At 31.5% G+C, this 14,421-nt stretch overlaps 1 protein-coding gene across 1 annotated transcript in view; it reads left to right on the forward strand.

The window, feature by feature from the left end:
- RAPH1 (Ras-associated and pleckstrin y domains-containing protein 1) overlaps window positions 1–14,421 on the forward strand; it is an 84,673-nt gene that overhangs the window by 38,460 nt on the left and 31,792 nt on the right. The window contains exon 2 of the mRNA XM_035730372.2: window positions 636–1,209. Within this exon, the coding sequence (XP_035585667.2) occupies window positions 636–1,209 (574 nt within the window). The remainder of the gene's footprint in view (window positions 1–635; window positions 1,210–14,421) is intronic.

The raw sequence follows: 14,421 nt of genomic DNA on the forward strand, positions 1-14,421 counted from the left end.
ACATCAGTTAACAATATTTATTTGTAATTCACCTGAGATATTTTTGCTTATAATTATCATCTGACTTATCAGTGCAGTTTGAACAAAATCATCCGATAAGAGTTTTTGTTCTGCTATGTTCTGAGTATACTAAAAAAGGCCAGAAACTAATAAATATCATAAATTCACATTACTTGGGAACCAGTGATAATTAAAAGACATTAAAGGGCTGTTCCGTTTTAGTTGGGGACGTTAAACAGCAAAATTTTAATCAGATGTCATTTATGCTGAACATAATATATAGTATATACTTAAATACTCAAGACAAAAATTTATCTCTTCAGCTTCAATTGTCTTCAGTAAGCCTTTCAACAAAGCGGACAAATTATTCTATTGTTGTTGGGATTTAAGTAGTGGCATTGAAGGATAATGAATAATTAACCAATCAAATCAAAGCAGATTTTTGATTGGCTAAATCAGATTATTGTATTCAACAGGTCTGCTACTATGTGGCATTTTTACTTATCACCACAATGATTTCAAAAAATGTGAAAATAAAAAAGCAGGACTTAGTAGAAATATGAAAGAAACCATGTTTTATTTTCATGAGAATGATCTAATTACTACTATACACATTTCTTTTTTCAATGATCAAGGATTTACATCAAACTCGTGTCAGTGACGACAAGACCTATCAACACGCTGTCAATAATAACAACAGTCAGCCAAATAACAAAACTTCAGTACAATACAGGCATTCAGCAGAGTTAGTAAATGCAATACACCAAAACACAAGGACGGGTTATTTAACAAACAGGGTAAATGACACTATACAACGAAATTGTTATTTACCTAGGACAAATTTATCTCACATACAACAATCTCAACATGATTCCCATCTGAGCAAACCTCAGAGAACAATAAATTTTCTCAACTCAACTGGATCACATGATATTAATAATTCTGAAACTATCACAGATATTCGGAATACAAAATATCAGAAACATGAGTATGGTATTCAGTCAAGTAAAGATAATAGAAGCTTTTATACGATGTCGTGTAATAATGGATCATGTATTGGTCGAAATATTTTGGAGAATTCAGTAACTAACAGTAATGACATTAACAATTTTAATCATGGATTAAAAAATTTTAAAAATAAAGCAGATTACCAGACACGGACAACTCCAGGAAAAGAGCAAAAATCTGTCCATTGGTCTGAAGATTTAGGTAAATTGAAAGTAACGATAGATTTTTATAGATGAAATATTAGTCAATAAATGTTTTTGATTGCTTAAAATATTAATAGTGTTGATTTTGTTGTCGATGACAACTTTAAAGGTTGTTCTTTCTACATAAAGAAATACTGATTCCTTCGGTGTATAAGGCTGAAGATGAGGTGATTGACTAAAATTTGATATATCATTTCCAAGACAACACATTATCAGGTTTATCTGCTTATGATATATAATTCATTTTGATATGATCAGAAATGAGATCTTTGTTCTTTCTCTGTTCAAAGCAATAAAGGGGATTATATGCACAGAAATCTTTTTTTAAAAAGTGTATGTCATTGATTTGTAATTGTTATTGATTTAAGGGGAACGCTATCTTATGCACATACAATTTAAATTATTCAAAAATATAATTCATATTATCGATTGACTGAATATTTCATATTACCTCAGTAAAACATAAAAACCATTTCAAGGTTCAATGTTCAATAATTCAATATAATATCAGTTTTATTAAATACAACCTAGTAATCAAGGTAGAATTGTAATGTACGTGTTTTAAAGATCTTTTCGTTTCATTTGCGGGGTATTAATCATAAATATTTGCATTAAGTAAATTAAAAATTCAATACTTTTCAATTGAATTATAGTATTTCAATATAAAGGACTTCCTAATAGTACATAAGTAATCTATCATTAATTTATACATAGATTTTTATGTGGTATATGTTGCTTTCCATTGATTTTCTCAATGATTAATAAACTTGAAAGAGCCATCAAAATGTTTTAGATAAACAATGTTAGCATGAGTAAAGTATATAATTTTTAAGTAAACAAAAGCTGTATATAACCATTATGTTTTTGTTATCCTAGTACTCTTTCATCTTGTGTTACCTTGACCTTGAAACAAGTAGTTGTAAACAATAAGATTACGCTTATTGACAAGTATGTAAATTTTTATAACACAGTAGTTAAATCAAGTAAATAATAGCTATCTTTTACTTATAAATAGAGTACAAAATTAACGAGATATAATAATCATACTGACTATAGCTAAACTATTCTGATATACAGTTGATGATAGCATACACTAGAAAGAAAATTTTATTCACTGTTTAAAGTTATTCTGCATTTAACTTGTCTATTTATTTATTTATTTGAACACATAAATATGGGTAAAAAGGGGCGTCGATTATATATGCGCCACACAAGTCACTTGATTTTTGTGTGGGCTGTGATACCTCCCGAGTGCTCAAGCCGAAGCAGGTGGTTTTCTTTGGGAGCCATACCCGGAGCCTTCGACCAGAGGGTCTGATCCACAAGGCAGTAGAGCAATGTCAGAAGATGCAATCCCATGGTAACCGGTGACCAACGACTGGTTCATACGCCATTTGTTCCTTCAGGATACTGCAGCACATGTGGATCATTGGTTTGGAATGAGGGTTTTCTAACTTCCCTAGAAGGACTCTCCGTGTCCATCAACCCGGTTAAAGCGGTGGACATTCGTCCTCTAAATTTCGTACACAATACCCGTGCCACGAGAAGGCAGTATGTAGAACTTTCCTGTTAGTGGTTGTACACACGTAGCCATGTGGGAGCATTTCGAGATGGAAAGCTGACTCTTCCTACCCTCTGCCGTATCAGGGCATTTGAGGGCATTTAAGTTGTACTGTGCAGTAACCATGTATGTGTTAAATTCAGCTTGATAATAGTTGGAGAATATTTTCCAACTTTGGTCAATTCGAACAATTCAATCTGTGAAAACATAACGAATCAAGTGCTAATTACTTAGCAAAAGTGAATACACAAAGTAATTTAATTCATACTAAATACAAATCTATCTAATTAGGCTATGAAAATAAACAATGACTGAATTCTACAAAATGACCATCAACACTTCAATTTCAGCATTAAATCCTGTTGAAGTGTGTTAAAACTAAAGTTAACTGATATTTAAAGAAATAGTGTCAAATTTTAATTTAATAAAAAGCATGATTTCACTAACTCAAAACAATATTAGTTCCCCATTCATACGTTTATAAATGTGGATTTCCCTTGACATTGGTTATCATGTTATTTGTTGACTGTTTGCCATCAGTTGAAATGAACTATTTTAAGATGATTAGATCCGAAGTGTGAGATGGTTTTGGAGAAACTAATTTATGATCAACCTTTGAGAGACGCTAGAGTGGCCCTGACAAAATTAACCTACTTACTAAGGTGATAAAAGGTTAAGAATTAGTATGAGAAGTATTAACTAGTAATTCGAGTTAGAAGTTAGGGTTAGGATTTTCATTACAAACTGATATCAAATATAATGCCGAAATGCTATTTAACCATATAGATAAGTATTGACATAAGCATTTTCTAGCGATATCTCTAAGACAAGTAAATCAGTGCATTTATCCAAGAATATATCAAAAGCTTGTCACTCTTATTGAAGAGATTACTTTCAGACAGAATAATTTGACGATAAAGTCTGTGGATGTGAAATTTGGTGATGTAAGTTTGAAGCTCGCATGGGCCGTCATTTTTTTCAAGATCGTAGATACACCATGCTAATGAAAACTACAAAACCCTATTGATTATCTTAAACCATCTAGCATCCAAATATAGTACAAACACGATCAACTCACTTAGACTGGTGGTTGCTACTCAACTTGATACATAAAACTTTTATCACTATGGGCTGGACATACAGTACACAGATTACTACTTGATGATTACTCACTGAGAGTAATAATATTCATTATGAAATATAATTAGCTTTCAGAGTATCATGAAAAAACATTTACCTGATAACTAAAAATAATTAAATCAAAATTAAAGTTTTCTCTGACAGTTCTTCATTCTCAGAAAATCCGTACCTTAAATTAATTCCTAAAATATATAAATAATTATTTCATCAGTTCACTTTCAACCAAGTTCTTAAATACCCTCAGTGATAAATAATTCATCAATATTTATTTGTCTGGACCACTATGGAAAACCTGGAAGCACTGGACGACTATTCCGTCCTATTGTGGGACTCTTGTGGGTCTGTTGTGAGATAGTAACTCACTGATGATAATGGTAGATGTGTCACTCAATTTCGTGGATTAGTTGAAGTTAGACATTAACATCCTTAGATACAGGCTTAGTGGTCTAGTGGTTAAGCGATCGCGCGCGAGACTGATAGGCCCTGGGTTCGAATCTCGAGAGGCGAGGTCGTTGGTGCTCATTGTTGAGGAGTCCCATACTAAGACGAAACGGTCGTCCGGTGCTTCCAGGTTTTCCATGGTTGCCTAACTTCAATTGACTCATGATCTCAACTATTGAAATTACTACAATCTCTAAAAAACCCCTTCTGATATTCTTTTTGTTTATTCTTCAGTTTATTCAGAATGAATCCATGTGTAACGAGATCATTTTCATTCAAAATACCATTTTTGCATTTATTTCTTTTAATTTAAGATTCTTATTTTATTTGTAGTAAACATTTTTATTATCTACCCTATCGACTCATGTCAATGAGAATAAATAGAATATTATTGGAAATCTATTGGATCAATCAATTTTATTGATTAAAAGAAGTACAGTTGTTGTTTGTTTTTTTCTTCATTTTGTAAAGTGAACAGCTTGTTTATTTATTTATAATAAACGAATATGAGTATTCAATGATTAATTATTGTATGAAAAGTCTTTTATTCTGATTTAACTTACCACCTAAAAGTGTTCAATAATGTTTTAAATCATGTTTAGATTAAAGTTAAGAAAATTGAATAGATTGTTTTTTTTGTAGATATTTGCTGAGTTTGGATGTTATTTTTTCATCTTGAAATGATAACTGTTGGAAGAGTCATTGGAAATTACAAAACACTAGACAACTAGTTTGTTTTAATTTCAAACTTTTAAGCAATACACATTTAATATTTTATTTGAAATCAGATTCTGAATTCTTAGATTTCAAAGAAAAAGAAATGTTCGATCAAGATCCAGTACCGCATATATATTAACTTTGGATTTCAATTGTAATTATATTTCTTCAATTCAGTTCAATATGGTATCGGGTTGTACAGGTATTAAAAGTACAAAGTATTGGATCGGTGAGAAGCCGTTACCAGTGGAGTTCAATCAGGTCTGTTGTGAGACATCAGCTCACTGAAGACAATGGTGTACAGTGGCGCAACTTCGTGGATTGGTTGAAGTTAGACTTTAACACCGTTGGATGCCGGCTCAGTGATCTAATGGTTAAGTGCTCGCGCGCGAAACCAGTAGGTCCTGGGTTCGAATCCCGTGGGGTGCGGGATCGTGGATGCGCGCTGCTGAGGAGTCCCATACTACGACGAAACGGCCGTCCAGTGCTTCCGGGTTTTCCCTGGTGGTCTAGCTTTAATTGACTCATGATTTCAACTTGTGAAATGTTCAAGCTTTAAAAGTCTGTTTACAGTTCTTCACTGAATATAAGGAGATAAGATTAAATCTGTTTAAATTCACCGTTAAAGCATATTTCCTAAACGAAAATTAAATATCCCATTTATATGTTTTGGAAATATGTACGTTTGGCTTAAAATAGTAAACTAAATTTTCTTCAGTATAGATTGATATATAATAAATGAGTCAAATGTTGGCTCAATAAAACTTGTGTTCATTACTGCCTATTGGTTAGTATTTTGATTGTTATTAATATCATTAACTTCTATGTGAAATAAACAGATACTTTGCTGGTAATTTCATCAACAAGCTTATTTTCTTAAAATTACTTTACAATATTTGTTTAACTGATAGTCATTAAATGAGGTCAAATGATTTGGTTTGTTTTTAAAAAGTGCTAGAGAACTGGTTTACATTTATCTGGGATATATTATTACATCATACACACATTCAACTACATCAGGTGTGGAAATTGTAAAGTGACAACTAATTGGCTTTTTTCAACTCAGCATGAATAAAACCATAGAATTTAGGGACTTAACTTTTTCAAGCATAAAATGTATGTCTATGTCCGCTTAATTATTGGTATATAATGAATCAGATGATTATCGATAGGACTGATTCCTTGTAATACCGCCAAATTCTGACTCCAGATTAGATGTCTAACTAATTTATAAGGTAAAGTACTTTATAAAACAAACAAAGTCTGATGAATACTCCATCAATTTTAACGTGTTTTGTCAGCTGTCGTAATTTTACTAGTTGACACTTGGAATCATTTTTTATGATAAATAACTTACAACATTATCTGTCATATAAGGTAATCTGTTTAAAATGACCTCATCAATATTACTATTTCTTGAAAGATATGTTGTTTTGATATCACCTTACAGATGTGCTGCACAAACCAACTTGAATGACGGTTCAACAGACCATCACTTTCTTCTAATTTGTATATGTACCTTTTAGAGTTTGACAGTACCACCTTGAATATCAATTAGAATATTTGAATGAACCAGATAAAAAAACTTTCTTTAATGTGATGAAAAATCCATTACATTACAGTCATAAGTCTGACCGAACTAACATTAGTTCGTCCAAATTTGGGACGTATGTGTATAAGAGTGTCTTGAAGGCTGAGCGTTAGTTACCATTTATCTTAGATATAATATTCATTATTCACCTATAGGGACGCTAATTAATACAAAAAATGATCTTAAACTATAGTAGCATAATTAAATAATGAAAAATAATGATAAAGATCATGCGATTCTTGTAAACAAATCAATGTGATGTAAACCGTATTCATCATGCGAATATTTTGTGTATTTATTACACTGCATCCTAATTTATCAAATTAGGATCGGTTGTAAGTAGACACATAAACATTTGTGATTATTCAAAGAGAAATAAGCGATTTATCATTCCATCTGTTATTTAATTATTCCTCTCCTTGTTGAACAAACAAAGAGAAAATCCTATCGAAATGGTTAACGCCTATTATTCTCACAAACGATGATATGCAAATTGATCTTACTTCCCTTTCGACCATTAAATAGTTGGTATAAATATTTTTTAAATGATAAAAATATAAATATGTTTGTCTAGCTCTTATCACACACAATATGATGGACGTTCCACTAGGATCAATGAAAGCTTTTATCAGTGAGTAGTATTTCAAGCATCAAAACCGTTTGTTCAGTTTTTTTTTAATATTTGACTATTTAAGTAGTATTGTGATTTGTTCATCCTGTCTTTTTAAAACACTTTCATCGATCTCATCAAGTCATTAAATAATGTTTACTAAATGAATACTTTCTTTAAATTTACCCGTTCTAGAACTATAGATTTCGAAAAATGTGACTACAGATGAAGTTACAAATAATGATCGAATATTCATTGATTGCTTTTAATCAGCTTGAAATGTTGAAAAATAAAAAAAGGTTGGTAATTTCGAATATTATGATATACACAACATAATCCAACCAAACCAAAGACGTTCCGAATTCCATTGATCCACATTTGAACAGCTTTCCAGAAAGTAATCCAAAATTCGAAGTCTGAACATGAAATCGTTTTGAACTATTCATGTACTGCATTAAGAACCTTTAAAATGGAGACTATTTTATGTAGGGGCAAAACTGTCTGATTTCAGACAGCTATCTTCTGACAAATTTGAGTAAGGGTTGGATTATAACATACGTAAACTTGAGAAATATGAGATCATCAGATCACGAGTTAGTGGTTTAAAGGCAGAGTGCTCACCACATTGCTAAGCTGTCATGGTTTCAGTCTTGTTTTTTTTTTTGTAATTTTCTAACAATTTTCCAATTAATTTCATCTGATGACACAAACTTTTTTTCTAATATCGCAAAAGATTTATTCACTCATTTCTGTCTTATCAGGACTAAAACTAAACGCTTTATTAAGAAAATAAATACATTATTGATAACAAGTCCTGTGGTGTTAAGAAACCTCCCATCTTGTTTTCCATCTACAATCAATAACATTGTAATCAATGAGTAGAAAATTTTCGTCGTACAAGTAAAATGTCTTTTTCTATTTATTATACCACTAACTAAAGTTGAACAATGTTTTCTTATTGACTTCTAGATGTTAACAAGAAAGTGGATGTTTATTGCTTTCATTATGAATGGTAAATTTAGCATTATTGATTAAACTAATATGACTTCAGAAATTTTTTTGAGTTTTAGCTAAACAACTAAGAATTACATGTAAAACTAGCTAGTCTGTATATGAACACAAACACATACCGTTTTTAAACTTTGTTTCTATTCAGTAAAAAAAGAAACATAACAAAATATTTCACCAACAGATCAAAACAAATATTTTTTTGGTTGAGATCATGAACTGATTGATGTTAGACCATCATAGAAAACCTGGAAGCACTGGACGGCCGTTTCGTCCTAGTGTAAGACTCTTCAGCAGTGAGCATTCACGATTACACACTAGAGGGACTCGAACCTAGGGCTTTCAGTCTCGCGAGCGAACGCTTAACCTACTGGACCACTGAGCCGGCATCCAATAGTGTTAATGCCTAACCTCAACCAATCCACGAAATTGCGCGACCATCCTCCATTATACTGAGGTAGACACCTTTTTATGTCCGACACGGATTAGCTCCATTGGTCACGGCTCCACACCAGAACTCCGAGAGTTTTCTCACGAAGCTAGTACTAGTGAGCACATTGTAATTATCAGTTTAGGTGTTGTGGAGATTTTTAAGTTTTTGATTGAACTCATGAACCGATTGATGTTAGACCACCATTGAAAACCTGAAAGCACTGGACAACCGTTTCGTCTTATTGTGTGACTCTTCGGCAGTGCGGGTCCACCATCCTGTTCGCGGAATTCGAAGCCAGGGCCTTCAGTCTCACGCCCGAAAAAAACAAATATATTCACTGAGTATCTTATAAGCAGATATATAATATTCATTTAAATGTCATATTGTGGCAGATTTTTAAAGTAGTATATACATCCATGAAATAAAAAAGTAAGGACCATGATTTCTTATAAAATGTTACTACTCTACAACTTTGCCTTTATTAAAAATCTTCTTTTTGTCAGTGTAAATGAAACAGCAATCAGAGAAGTTATAGGAAAAAAATATTTTCCTGCGATCAATTTTTTTCTAACCTACTGTTTACATTCTTTTATACCAGTGAAAAAATATACGCGCTCGTGGGCGAAACTGATAGGTCCTGGGTTCGAATCTCGCGGGGTGTGAAATCGTGGATGCTCACTTCTGAGGAGTCCCATACTAGGACGAAACGGCCATCCAGTGCTTCCAGGTTTTTCATGATGGTCTAGCTTCAAGTGACTCATGATTTCAATCAGTGAAATTTTTTAAATCTCCACAAAATCCCTTCTGATTTCTATATTTATTTTGGAATATACTTGTTTTTCTAGCGGTACGTAGATCTAAAGTATTATTCAGAAGTGTAATTGATGAAAATTTTCTCCTTGTGATCAAACTTAATAACTTACTCCGCTTCATTGTATTCGGTTGGAACTGGACTTATAGTAAATATAATGCAAGCATTTAAAGGCAGTTCTCGTATCTTATCATTTCTCTTCAAACTAGAAATTAAGTTTGTCTTTCATACATAGCATGAACACTAAGGTTTGAATCCTGGAGTTCATACTTTTATGTTTAAAATACATCCCTTTTGACTTTATTTCTTTCATTAACAAGGAATTCTTAACCAATTAATCGATTTTTTTTTAACCAACATTAAAACCTTTTCCATATCATTCCTCCAATTAGTTTTCTACATACATCGTGGTCCAAAGTGGTTTCGATGTTTACAGCACAACTGAGATCTGATAACTCAATTGTTTCTTTCGTTGGCTAATCTGTCGATCAATAATCCACATTGTTCAAACATTTATTTGAATAAACAATGTTAAATAATGTCAATAAGGGGGTTAGTCCAAAACATGTTTACCTAATCTTTGTTGTTCTACAACTCTTGTAATAACACTTGGTAAACTAAAGGAAATTCAAGCAAGACAAGTATGAAATGCCTTTTTGACTGAATTTCAATACTTAAGGAGAGTGGATAGTAGAATAGAGAAGGATTATATATATCAGTTCCGTTGGTAGTTGTTTTCAGTTTGGAAAATGTTAATCATTCATGAGGCCGGAAGACACAGTTCGATGTACTGAAAATAAGTTTATTTTCAAGTCTCCTTTTTCAGATTTATTTACACTGTCTAGTTAATGTTCAGAGGAAATGTTTTATGTTGAAAACTAAAAAACGTTCACTATAGTGTAATTTAAATCAGACTAATGACACTTTGAACAATCATAATACTGATTTCTAGTTAATTGAGCTATACTTTTTCTTACAATCTGTAACAATTGAGGTTTATTCTTCCATGTAATATATATTCCGATCACCCAATAACTAATACATTTTGTTTATTGACAGATTTAGAAGTAGTTGTTTCATTAAGCTTAAGTGAATTTCGTTGCGTCCGAGAAAGATTAAATTATGGATAGTTTCTGAGAACTATTTATAGACTGTTATTACACCTATATATTCTTGTTGTATAACTATTAAGTAACTAGATAATATATATTTATATTTCTTGAGACGGTGGAGAAGATTTGTAGCTCAGGTGGATGATTTTGGTGGAGTTTTGTTCTCTGAGCTGGATGGTTTGGTCGACCAAACCATCCAGCTCAGAGAACAAAACTCCACCAAAATTTATATTTCTTGTATTATAACTTTTCATTTGATCTATTGGCTACTATTATACGACTTGCTATTCTTAAGTTATCCCCGGTCTATTAGTTACAGTATCTCACACACATAGCCACTTTTGGTCTGATCTTGTATAATTATTATTTTTCATTTTATGGTGTGATATGGTTTTTTCTGCTTGTATATCAACCAAGAATGTCTAAAATATACGATTCATACAGTGAAATTTCGAGATTGTGTTATGAACTCAAACGGACAGGGCAAGGTAAGAGAGACCAATAAGGACTCAGAGTTGACTCTAGGCTACTTGTACTATTTAACGCATCATTGGTTTGGCACAGTGCCAAGTTCATATAAGTTGGTGTTTCTGATTGATGATTTAGTCACATGATATTTGACGGGACTTAGGACATAACACGTTTCATGATATATCGATCAACACATAATTCTGAGATTTTAGCTAAGCATGGATTACCATTTACTCTTAACTTTTATTAATGATATCAAATATTTTTCATAAACATGTCCAACTTCTTCTAAACATCATTCACAAGTAAAATGACCCATCAATTTAAACATTCGACAATATTTCTTATTAGTTACCACAGCAAATAATATACTAACTTAGGTACTGATGTTGTGTAAAATCAAATTATCAAAATAGTACATACTCTTCTATACTAAAAACATTGGATAATATTGTTTCGAATCTAAAATTTATGCTACATTGTCCTTGAATGAAGAAAAAATACAATCCAGTTAGTGTTAATTTCCAATCAAACATTTAATAGTCCAGTAGATTAATCTACAAATTAGAATAATCCATGACATATCATATTTCATTCCACAAATATATAGAAATGTTTATATGTTTTGTGTTTTTCATTAGTTTTTTTTTAAAATAGGATACTAAGAGATGAAATAGAAAACCTAAAGAAAATACAAATTAATTGTGAATAAATCACTAATTATATTTTTATAAATGAAAATTATGGAATTTGTAATAATACTGTGGTGTAGGTTACTTATATCCACATAAGTAGTATATAACGGTGATCAGGCGTAGAATGTATTTCAGTAGAAGGTCGATGAGAAAAGAACGGGAACGGAACGTAAGTGGTATGAAAACGTATGAACAATGAAATTAGAGACAATGGATTGATGTTTGCAACAGGAACAGTCAAGTTTGAAATGATGGATTGGTATTTTGCAAATTAACGATTTACTATATGGTTCTCAGATTTTATTCAGACGCTCTGTAATTTTATGCTCAAATACATTCGATTGTCCCCACTTGTGTTCTGTTCACTACAATACTACTGATTGCGTCACATTTAATTTTGGTATAGAGATTAACTGTTATCAGTTGAAGTACAAATAGAATTAAAGAAATATTTGTAAATTATCGATGATTGTTTTGTATAATGTGTTTGAATTTAGTTAAGTTTTGTTAGATATCTCAGATATCCGGTTTTCTTTTCGTGATGTTGACAGTAATTGTCTACGGTATTATAATATATATACAAGAATTGAGTTAAATATAACTGAAAATAAGATGAAATTCATCGTTTAAACAATTCAATTTGTATTATTATTAATAAAGTAGTTATTATTAGATACTTGACAATACGAAAGAAATGTTCATCTCTGATCAATGTCAATTACATAATCAAAGAACAGTGGGTGGCGGGTAATCTTACTTTCTGACTTCATACTGACATCATTAGCTGGTTTCTAACCTAGGATCCTGTGGCCCTTTGAAAACCACCATGGATTTGAACGGTTGAATCAAACGTTCATGATTTCTATCCCTAACTATGATTAAAATATGATGTAGAACAATCCCCACTCTATACTACTGGTGTCATTTTGACAAGGTAGCTCTAAATTTTATTGCTTTCAATAGGATATTGAAACGAATCCTCACAGAATGAGTCAATATTATTTATAATATTCATTTACTAGACAATTTGGGATCGTGGACGCGCACTGCTGAGGAGTTCCACAATAGGACGAAACGACCGTCCAGTGCTTCCAGGTTTCCAAAGGTGGTCTGACATCAATCAGTTCATGATCTCAATCAAAAACTTAATAATCTCCACAACTCTATACTGAAAATAACTGTTTGCTAGTCTTACACTTGATTATAAAAACATTTCAGTAGTTAGCAAAAAACTTAATAAAATGTTTGTCTAGTTTCATATATGATATTCATGAGTAGTATTTTATGTAAATAATTTCACTGTGATCATTCTGTGAATTGTCTTCTCAAATTCAGAATCAAGTCATTACCAAATAATGTAATGAAGTTAACTTAATTTTTTATTCAAGTATTGGGTTGAAATTCTAAAGTTATTTATTTCTCCTTCATATCTCACTAACGAATACATGAAATTTCTTGTAGCATGAATAGTATCTCATACACTTAAAGTTAATTTAGTTGTGTTGGGCACAGATCTGACACAGAGAATAATTTATAATTGAATTAGAAAGTATGACATAAGTAGTAATGATTTTCACAATTTTTGTTTACAAATAGACTTAGATTTCTATATCTAACTACTTTTGATTTGTAAACATTATCAATATGTAATATGGGAAACAATCTACTTTAGAAATGTTTCATAAGCATGTTGAGTTAAATATAAATTTCTAACCAACTAAGCATATAGAAACATTATTTCCGCGATCGTTTTAAAAAGTAATCATGGGCTTATAGCCTAAGGGTTCAGTGGTATTAACAATATCTGTAAATCATTGAATTGGAATTTCCCGTAAGCTCATGAGGAAATCTACTCAGAACAAACCATATCAACGAATCTACTTTAGTTAATAATAGTCATAGATCTAATAGTGAACAAAGTCATAATGAATTTTCTAATCTTCTGACAGAAAAACCTAACCTTCATAGCTTTGATTTTGAATGAGTTTTGTTACAATTTAATCAGTTCTATAAATTGTTTGAGTTATCAGAATATTAAATGTTCGATTTTAGCCCAGCTCATTAGATGATTTGTGGTTGTTGTAAAGATCATTAGATCAATAGTATCATAAATTATTTGGTCAAGAATAATTAAATGCTTCTTACCTATTCAGTAGTTATCATTAAGTTGATTTTACATTGTATAAAGATTCACCACAGTTTCTCTTTATTTAGAAATTATTATTATTGAATTTATTATGAATATCATGGATACATATTGTTAACCATTGAGAGTTTTGAACTCAAGTAGATCTACATGATACGGTGACACAAACTATGTTATCAAATTTTCATTATAATTGTATTCTGTATCTTTTCTAAAACTAATAAATATATAGCTCCATACGTGAGACTACAAATGTTATAAACATGGTTGACCATTTGTTTAATGATTCAAAATGAACAATGAAATATTCTCAGAATGGGTTTTGTGGAGATTTTTTTAAAAAGTTCATAGGTTGAAATCATGAGTCGATTGAAAGTAGACCACCATGAAAAACCTGGAAGCACTGGACGGCCGTTTCGTCCTAGTATGGGACTCCTCAGCAGTGCGCATCCACGATCCCGCACCCCGCGAGAT

Source organism: Schistosoma haematobium, chromosome 3 (genome assembly GCF_000699445.3).
Source record: "Schistosoma haematobium chromosome 3, whole genome shotgun sequence".
NCBI classification, from domain to species: Eukaryota; Metazoa; Platyhelminthes; class Trematoda; order Strigeidida; family Schistosomatidae; genus Schistosoma; species Schistosoma haematobium.